Raw genomic sequence first — 10,769 nt, forward strand, 5'->3', positions numbered from 1 at the left:
GTCCGGAGCCAGCTGAGGGAATCCTGGGATCTGAGGGAGAACTCCGATGGTGAACGTCTGAGCGTCACTTTGCACGACGGGCGAGACCTCTGAGGACACCTGCAGAGAGACGAGGAGACAAACGGAGACGTTTCCTCCCCATCCTGAGACTCTGAGATGTCTTTGTGTTTAAATATTATTTGTTTCTGTTGCAGCCAAAGCTCAGCTCCTGAGGCTCGGCTCAGCACAGACGGGATAAAAACAAGCCGAAGCCTCGGAAATTTCAAGAAATTTGAGGTTTTCTGAAAAAATACAGAGAACTGGAGCAGAGAGTGAGTTTTATAAAGATAAAAGCTAAAATGAGCTAATCTACTGCTTAATCCCAAAATCAGCTAAACCAGAGCAAAAAGCTAAAATGAGCTAATCTACTGCTTAATCCCAAAATCAACTAAACAAGAGCTAAACCAGAGCTAAAAGCTAAAATGAGCTAATCTACTGCTTAATCCCAAAATCAGCTCAAAAAGCTAAAGAGTTAATCTACAGCTTAATCCCAAAATCAGCTAAACCAGAGCTAAAAGCTCAAATTAGCTGATCTACTGCTTATGCCAAAATCAGCTAAACATGAGCAAAAAGCTAAAATGAGTTAATCTGCTGCTTACTCCCAAAATCAGCTAAAACCAGAGCTACAAACTAAAATGAGCTAATCTACTACTTAATCCCAAAATCAGCTAAAATCAGAGCTAAAAGCTAAAATGAGCTAATCTAAAGCTTCATCCTAAAATCAGCTAAAGCAGAGCTAAAAGCTAAAATGAGCTAATTTACTGCCTAAACCCAAAATCAGCTAAACCAGAGCAAATCGCTCAAATGAGCTAATCTGCTTAATCCAAAAATCGGCTAAAACCAGAGCTAAAGGCTAAAATGAGCTAATTTACTGCCTAATCTCAAAATCAGCTAAACCAGAGCTAAAAGCTCAAATGAGCTAATCTGCAGCTTAATCCTAAAATCAGCCAAACCAGAGCTAAACAATGAAATTAGCAAAACTGCAACCAAAGGTAAATGTAGCAAATTCTAAGCTAAATGGTAAAATTGGCTAAATTTTAGCTAAAAGTCTTTAATGGTAAAACAGCAGTCACAAACTAGAATCAGTGTCTGAGCTAAAACTAAGCTAAAGCTAGGAAAACTAGTTAAAAGCAAGAGTTAACAAAGGTGCAGTTAAAAGGTAAAATGAGCAAAAAAGAGGCTAAAAGCTAGAATTAGCAAATCCTTAGCAAAATGCTAAAAAAAAACAAAAGAGTTGCTACCAGTTGAAACTGCAGCTAAAAACAAAAACAGAAAAACAGCAAAATCAGGGAAGTCGTAAATAAAAGCAAGAATTAGCAGGCTTGTAGCTAAAAGATAAAATTAGACAATCAGAAAAATAAAGACAAATAGAACCAGTTTGCTGCAGATTTTAAGGAGAATCAATAAATCAAGCTTCATTTCACTGAATTCTAATCAAACATTAACCCAAAGCTAAATAATGTTAAAACCAGTTCAGCTGAAGTCCTGCCGTCTACCAGCAGTCCTGACAGGAAAAACACCAGGTGTGATTGCCTGACCTGAGCTTTAAAACGTTTATGATGCTACAAATGGCAACAAAACGCTTCAATCTGAGCCCTGACAGACGAGATAAAACCCTGTGAAGCACTTTATGGAAACACTGAGGTGAAAAGGTCTCTATAAGTGCAGGGAGCCATCATCCCCACCCTGAGGGGTTCAGGTCTGAACACCGTGTGACAGAGCTCTAATAGCTGCTGATCCCAGGGAGAGGAAGAAAACCTGCTCTTATCTTACTTTTCTGTCTGTATTTTAGCTCAGACTTTGACTTTGACCTCTGAAGTTTGGTCCCTTCTCATGTCTCAGTGGAGCTTTTCAATTAAACTCTGAGACTAACGAACTGAGCTGTTGATTGGTGACGAGTCTAACCCTCTCCATCTGAATAAAACAATGATTTCTGCCACAAGGAGCTTTTTTGTTTCACCTCTTACATCAAACCTGACCCTGATATTCATGCGGCAGCAGAAGCCTCAGCCGCTCCTTCAGAATCCAATTTTTGTTCTCATTATTCTGTCGGAACTCGTTCGTGTCTCGTGGGCTGAGTTTCTGGAGTGGGTAGAGTTTAAGTTTGAGGACTTGTGGCCGGCTCTGTCAGTCAGAAGGAAAGTAACATCAATCGCAAAGAGAGGAATCAGCAACATGAAAAGTAATGTGCTGCTGTGGGAGCTGAGTCAGCGACGTGGCTGCAGTAAATCACTGGTTGAGCTGCAGATCTGATTCAACATAAACGTCAAAATGACTCTTATAAAAGGTTAAAAAAGTCTAAATTTATTCAACACTGAAAGCTAGGTTAGTCTTGTTGGTCTGTCAAAAGTATAACTCCATTAATAATTTCAGATGTACTACAAAAGGTAGAAATACACATGATACTTGGTACTTACCATACACTTAGTTTGCGTGTACCAAACCCCTACATTGCCGTACCAAGAACTTATATGGTTTGTACCAAGAACTTACTTGGTTTGTCCCAGAAACTTACATGGTACGTACCAAGAACTTACAGGGTACTTTCCAAGAACTTACATGGTTTGTCCCAGGAACTTACATGGTACCGACCAAGAACTTACATGGTTTGTACCAAGAACTTACATGGTACGTACCAAGAACTTATATGGTTTGTACCAAGAACTTAATGGTTTGTCCCAGAAACTTACATGGTACCTACCAAGAACTTACATGGTACTTACCAAGAACTTACATGGTTTGTACCAAGAACTTGCGCAGTTTGTACCAAGAACTTACATGGTACTTACAAAGAACTTACATGGTACGTACCAAGAATTTACATGGTTTGTACCAAGAACGTACAAGGTACTTACCAAGAACTTACATGGTTTGTATTAGGAACTTACATGGTACGTACCAAGAATTTATATGGTGCGTACCAAGAACTTACATGTTTGTACCAAGAACTTACATGGTACTTACCAAGAACTTACATGGTTTGTACCAAGAACTTACATGGTTTGTACCAAGAACTTACATGGTACTAACCAAAAACTTACATGGTTTGTACCAAGAACTTACATTGTATGTACCAGGAACTTACATGATACACACCATGCACTTAGTTTGTATGTACCAAGCCCCTACATTGTCGTACCCAGAACTTTCATGGTACTTACCAAGAACTTACATGGTACATACTATGCACTTAGTCGATTCCTACCAAGAACTTAGCTGCTACACCAAGAACTTAGCCGCTACATACCATGTCCTTGGTTGGTACGTATCCGGCGCTTAGTTGGTATGTACCAAGCACTTACCTTGTTCATACCGAGCCCTTCCCTTGGTACTCCTCATTTCTATATTTTTCATGCACAACCCTATTGTTCAATGTTTCTACAGTTGTTTGTTACTATTGTACAGTGTCCTTGGGTGTTCTGATAGGCGCTTTATAAATAAAATGTATTATTATTATTATTATTATTATATGCTAAGCCCTTAGTTGGTACGCACCAAGTGCTTGGTTTGTACAAAAAACTTACATAGTACGTACCATGCATTTATCTGGTAAGTACCAATCACTTAGCTGGTACATCTTAATCACTTACTTTGGCACATACCGAGAACTTCCCTGAAACACAACAAACAAAAAGCAAAAAAAGAGAGGCAAGAAAACCAAAATGCAGGCTGCAGAAGCACCAAATGATCTCCATAATTCAAATGGTACAGATTAAGGAGAAGAGTGAGACTGTGCTCTGCTGCAGCTCAGAAACACTCAAACAACAAAACAATAAATCAGAGGAAAACAAATGTGTCATTCTGACAAACTGTCGAATTTAATCTCTTCTTCTGAAAAAAAAACCCCTCTGACAAACAGCAACGATTTGAGACAGATTTCTATGTTGTTGTTGTTTTTTTAAACAAACATGACGAGCTACTGTAGAATGGTGTTGAATTTAACACTGATAATTGAAAAACTTTGAGTCAAACTGTGAGGAGCTGGGTGGTGTTATTAGATGCAGCAACAAGTTCTTGGCATTAAAAACTTTGCGACCCGAGCCCCGATAGTTAACCTGGAGTTCTGCTGGATTTGGAGCCAGTCTGTGTCATTAATGACGCTCAAGACAAGCTTCTGTGGGTTGAGTTTATGTTTATGAAGTAAAGGGTCAGAAAACAGAAGACAAAAGAATCGTCGCCGACCTGAAAATGGAAGGAGTCGCTCTCGTAGCCCGAGCCGAAGTGACGATACCAGACGGTGCCGTCGTTCACATCCTGCTGGGTGAATGAGGTCGTGGAGGTGAAGTGTCGGGCGTCAGTCAGCGAGGGACGCCAACCTTCAGGTGGACTGTCGGCCGGCATGGACACCAGGACCACCTCACCTTGACAAACAGAATGGGCAGGCTTAAATCACGGTTTGATGGTGTCCCACAAGGCTCAATATTGGGGACTCAGATTAAAAAATAACAACCAGGAAAAAACATAGTATTTGCCCAATAAATACTTTTAAAACAGAGTTTTTACCATATTTAGGTTGCCCATTTGAGGTAAGGATGGTGTAGAGAATATCATCAGAGCCGACGCCTTTATAGTGGGTCAGCAGGTACTTCTTATCCAGTCGTACCATCCCACCCTCCTTTACCCAGGTCCTTGGCACGGACAACACATGGGGAGAGTCCTAAAAAGAAAAAACAAATAATAAAACTGTTATAAATGTAATATTTGGTTGAGAAATGCTAGCACCGGTACACATAAACCCAACCATCAGGTTGTAACTATCACTCCACAGTAAAATTCTGTTTTTAGCTACCATTGTGACACTATTAGGAAGCTATTAATTATTAGCTTTTAGCTAGCATTTTTACTACATTTAGCTTTAAGTTAGAGTTTGGTTGCTTTTAGATAGCTTTTTGGTGCTATTAGCTTTTAGTTACCATTTTAGCTACATTTAGCTTTAAGTTAGGGTTTAGTTGCTTTTAGATACTTTTTGGTGCTATTAGCTTTTAGCTAACATTTTTGCTACATTTAGCTTTAAATTAGAGTTTAGTTGCTTTTAGATTGCTTTTTGGTGCTATTAGCTTTTAGCTATTGTTTTGCTGCATTTTCATTTACCTACAGTTCTCCTACTTTTATCTTTTGGCTATTCTATTAAAACTTGTGGCTTTTGGCTAGTGTTCTGTTTTCTTTGGCTTTCAGCTAGTGTTTTGTTTCTTTTAGCTTTAACAGCTTTAGATTTTATAGCCTTCTGTACTCTTTTATTTCTGCTATAAGCGACGTGAGTCTTTGGAGTCCAGCAGCCGATCAACATCATTGTCATCTGAACACTGAGCCGACGCCGGCTGTCCTGAATAAAAATGAAATGTTACAAAAGCTTTAGCTCCTGATGTGCGGACTGACAGCAGGACCTGACAATCAGACTTATTTTTATGAAACCTGTATTGATCCGTCTCCCACTCCTGCAGAACGAAAAGCAAGCCCGGCTGCGGCGCTCACAGAGACGGCTGATGACTCATTGTTGCTCGAGGCGATTTCAGCAGAAACCTCCTGCCGTCGTGGAGGTTTTCAATCCAGACCTTTTCACTCAGATTGTCACCCTGCTGTCGAAATAAAAATAGGTTTGGTTTATCTGGAGGATTGAACCTGTAATATTCTGAGAAAAACTTTAGCTGTTCAAGAAAATAATTTGTTTTATCGCTTTCTAAAACAACACTGTTTTTAATGTGCTGGAACATTAACAGGCTGCATTGAAATAAACCAAAAATTATTTATGTTTTTGTTTGAAAAAACCTATTTCACTACAAAATAGAAACTTGCTGACATTTTTTTAATTTTACCAACCTTAATGTCCAGAATGGAGGTGAAAGTTATAATATCTGAAAATATTTGTTTTTATCCATCCATCCATTCATCCATCCATCCATCCATCCATTTTCTGTACACGCTTATTCCTTTCAGGGTGGCGTGGGTCACTGGTGCCCATATCCAGCAGCCACAGTGTGAGGGGCGGGTTACACCCTGGACAGGTTGAAAGTCCATCACATTATTTGTTTTTAAAGTAACTAAATGTTTTTTTACTCTCCACTAAGGTTTTGCCTTAAAATGATCTTAAGTTTTGTGATGAAAGAATTAAAATATTTTTGCATTTACATAAAGCATCTACGTACATTAATATGCATATCATAACATGGTGTTCCACAAGGTTCTGTACTTGGATCACTTCTGTTTTCTCAATAAACGAGTTTTAAAAACACGACATAAAGTCCCACTGTTATGTAAATTTTAGTAAAGAAAGAAAACAAAAAAACGAAATGGGAACTAAATTTGTGTGCAGACAAAAACAAGTGTAAAAACATTCTTTTCAAAAAATAGTAAAATCCTGATAATTAACTTTCAAGCCGAATTTTTTTATTGGCATTATTTCACTTTGGTTAAACAGGTCTTTAGTGCTGCTTTAAAATTAGTCAAACCAAAGAAATTTTTTTTTGTGTGTGTGTGTGTGTGTGTGTGTGTGTGTGTGTGTGTGTGTGTGTGTGTGTGTGTGTGTGTGTGTGTGTGTGTGTGTGTGTGTGTGTGTGTGTGTGTTTCCTTCCATGTTACAATTAGGTTGCTCAATATATTGATTAAATGATTGAAAAACAAAAACATTGATCCATATTGTCATCATATGTCTGATGTGGATTGATATATCGATCACAGACATTGGTAAACATCGTATTGCCATCCAAACAAATCAATATATTGCATCATGATAAAGCTGCTGATTTACAGCCCTACTGTCAGAGGTGTAAAGTAACTAAGTACAAATACTTTGTTACTGTACTTAAGTAGAATTTTTGGGTATCTGTACTTTACTTGAGTAATTAAAATAAATACTTTCCATATAAACTGAGCCTCCAAGATAGAGTGAATTTAACTGTGGTTGAATGAGAAAAATAAGTATGTAAAATTCTGATACTGTATTAGTTTGTACACAAACAAATCATGTCACACTCCAGCAGGACAGAATCATTAAAATAAAAGGAAAAATAAAAATAAAACATACATTCATTATTTTAATACAACAGTCATTTTTGCAGTTTTTGGGGAGGTCACCTCCTAATAAATGTCCTTACAGAAAATCTAACTGCTCATTTTAAATCTATACTTCGACTTTTAATACTTAAGTACAAAATTTTTCAGATACTTTAACTATTTAATTTGAGCACATTGAGTAATGATATCACAGGAGGACTGAACACGACCTGAAACCGTCGCTCACCTGAGCAGAGACACAAACACCTGCAGAGATTCTGTTAAAAAAATCTGCTTCTGTCTTAAATCTGTAGACAAACAGAAACAGGTTCGCTCCGTTTACAGCAGGAGATGAACACAGATTGGTTTGAGGTGATAAAATATTACGTTGGACACGTGTGTGCGTATGTGTGTGTGTGTGTCTGTGTGTGTGAGCCGGCAGAGTTTGCAGATAACAACCTGCTGACCACCTGCAGCGCTCCTGATCCAAATCAGGTCGTTTCGTCGAGGTGAAAACAAAGAAAAGCCGTACGTCAGCGCATCTCTGAGGTGCTTCAAGGACGTTCCGAGCCTGAAGCTGAAGCAGGTCTGAAGGATCCTGCTTGGATCTGCAGCCGACGCGGCTCCTCAGGCCTCGATTTGTTCGTTTTCTGTTTGGATAATAAATCTAACGAGCTTTTTATTTGCCTCCACGTGAGATCTGGGCTGGCCCGTTACACAAACACGCTAATCTCCTGCAAACAGGTGCAAAGCTGATGAAAAGCTCACGCTAATTTGTTTGATTCTGACTTCTGGGAGCGAGAAAAGAAAAAGAAAAGAAAAAGAAAATTTGCTTCGTGTCATTTTAAACAAACTAAACACAAAGAAGTGAACGGAGGTGGAAAACTGCAAATTAAACAAACATCAGAGTCGGGAGGCAGAACTTATAATTTATTTGGTTTATTCATCGTTAGTGCTTTATGAGAGGGAAACTGAAAGCATCTTCAGGGTGTGGGATTTTAATTTTGCCTACAAATAAAATAATAATTTGAAAAACAAATACGGCTCGACGCCAAGTCTGGAGTTTTTCACAGGAGAAAAACAACTTTCTGTGGAAAAGATTTTTGTTTTAAACTCAAGTTTCACCATAAAGTCTGTTTATTTGGTGTCATTCAGTTCTGAACCACCTCACATCTGTGGCTTTCCTTCAGGTGGACTGTCGGCCAGCATGGACACCAGGACCACCTCACCTGGACTAACAGAATGGGCAGGCTTAAATCTCTGTTTGATGGTGTCCCACAAGGCTCAACGTTGGGGACCCAGATTAAAAAATAACAACCAGGAAAAAACATAGTATTTACCCAATAAATACTTTTAAAACAGAGTTTTTATCATACTTAGTAAATATGGTAAATGAAGGGGGGGGGGGGTATATTGTTTTTATACTGGTTATTTATTTCTTTACATTTTTTTCAAGATGTTTGGTCACCCGTAGCACGGAAACGGCTGCACTGATCAAAGCGAAATTTGTCAGGGATGTAGATGAGTCTGACCGTTTTAAGACAGACCCCTTATTTGAGGAGGGGGCTCCATCTAAAAAGGGGTGTCTGGACATACAAAAATGCTTATAAATCAAAAACTGTCCAACATAGGAGCTTCAGATTTGTTTTGTTGTTTAGCTCCGATGAAAGGCTATCCATCGGACCCATCAATGAGCCCCCCCACCCTCCGGACCCCGACCCAAAACAATGAAGCTGTTCTGGTGAGTTCTGAGAAGGGCTGCCACGATTAGTCGACTAGTCACGAATATGTTAACTATTAAAATCGTCAACGACTAATTTAATAGTCAATGCGTCGTTCTTTTCCTAACTTTGTATCATTTGTAGCCGCCCTACCACTACTGTGCATGTGAGTTAGAAAAAAAATGACGCATCAACTCAAAAAGAAAAAATAAGTAGGTCCTCTGGATGGTTCTTTAGTGAAACATTTCGTCTCTCCTCCAAGAGACTTCTTCAGTCTGATGAGTTTCAGGTGAACTCAGCCTTATAAGTACTGCCTCCACATGGACAAACAGGTTAGTCACATGCAAAATAGGGCCATCGACTAACAATAGGCTTGATTAGCTCTATTGAAAAAGACGTATCAACTATTAAATTAGTCAACAATTTTAATAGTCGACAATAATCGTGACTAGTCGACTAACCGTGGCAGCCCTGGATCTGAGTTCTGGTGCACTGGTGTATTGTGTACGTGCAGGGGTCATATGTGACACATCATATCGAAATGAGGATCAAGTCAAATTTGGTCAGAATGACCAAATACATTTTCTGATTCCTGCTTTAAAAGCTACGTTTTGACACCTGGATCGTTCTGATACCATGAGCCGATCCAGAGACATAACTTTATTTGTAAAGGTGATACATTAACATTTGGTCCAAACACTAATTTTATGTAATTTTAATGAGGAATTTTTGATGTCAATATAAAGAGGAAACCTCAAACAGTATTTGAATATTAACATTTCCCAGCTGGGAAGAAACAAAAACTTTAACTCACAGGGAAATCTTGAAATTTTAAGGCGTTTTTTTTTCTCAAAATCTGTTTTTTTTGTTGCTACTGCTCAAAAAAGTGACTCAAATTTTTTTAGGATCATATTTCAGACAATTTATTTTGAATTAGCATTTATTAGTTATATTTTGACAACATGCAATTTTAGCAAATGTTTTAATCAAAACCCTATATCTGCTTATTTCTAAGACTTAATCCTCATTTCAATACGATGGGTCACATACTGTATGTGCTGCAACTCTCATTTTGATCTTTAATTTTAACAGGTCAAACCTAAAAATCACACAAACATCATAAAACTTAAGAAAATATCATTTTTTATTTGTGACGACCACAAACATGTAAAAACTAACAATTTTTATAACTTGAAATGCAATAAAAACAGCAAATTGAGGAGGACTCTCAGCTACTACCTCAGCTCAATATCTATAAAATCAGTTGAGTTGTGTCTATTTTTGTTGCTACGGCGCATTAGCCGTGGCAGCCATTTTGAATTGTTTTTTTTTTTCGAAAGTTAACGAGTCCTCTGATTAAGTTGCAGTAAAAACTGCCACTGCTTATGAGATATTTTGCTAACACAATAAACACACAGACACGTTTAGCGAGGGCGATGGAGACTTTACAGACTCCTGACTACGGCTGCCACGATTAATCGATTAATCGACGACTAATCGATTATTAAAATAATCGTTTGTGGCAGCCCTACTCCTGACGTCTCAAAGTTCTGTCTGAATGAACCGTTTAAAAACAAACAACTCTTCTCCTGAGTCACGGCGTTCAGAGTAAAAAACAAACAGAAAAACGAGGAGACACGTGTAAAAGCTGACCTTTAGAGGGCTTTGGAGACACTCTGCGAGCCGCTGCCAGACGAGCAGCTCTTGGCTGCCGTCCACGGAACCAGAAATAAACGACTCTGCTGAGACGGAGTCCAGATCATCCATAAAACATGGAGCTGGCTGCCCGCCTGGACCGACACGCTGCTGCAAAGACGTCCCACTGGGGACGGGACAATTTCATCAACCTCTAAAACAAATAAAAATAACTAAAAAAACTTTACGGCAACTCGGTTACACGACGACAGCAGGACAGAAAACATCGAGTTCACGTTTTGTGCGGGGGTGTCAGCTGCGGACATGAAAGCGCCTGCTGCGAAGCAGGAGGAAAGGAGAGAGGAAAAAGTAACTTATTTCTAG

At 38.8% G+C, this 10,769-nt stretch overlaps 1 protein-coding gene across 1 annotated transcript in view; it reads right to left on the bottom strand.

Moving 5' to 3' along the window:
- The window catches only part of fras1 (Fraser extracellular matrix complex subunit 1), a gene marked incomplete in the record, with an annotated part of 260,581 nt that overhangs the window by 56,864 nt on the left and 192,948 nt on the right, over positions 1–10,769 (bottom strand). The window contains 3 exon segments of the mRNA XM_014014601.1: positions 2–99; positions 4,222–4,400; positions 4,543–4,696. Of these exon segments, the coding sequence (XP_013870055.1) occupies positions 2–99; positions 4,222–4,400; positions 4,543–4,696 (431 nt within the window).

Source organism: Austrofundulus limnaeus, unplaced genomic scaffold, assembly GCF_001266775.1.
Source record: "Austrofundulus limnaeus strain Quisiro unplaced genomic scaffold, Austrofundulus_limnaeus-1.0 Scaffold117, whole genome shotgun sequence".
Classification (NCBI taxonomy): Eukaryota; Metazoa; Chordata; class Actinopteri; order Cyprinodontiformes; family Rivulidae; genus Austrofundulus; species Austrofundulus limnaeus.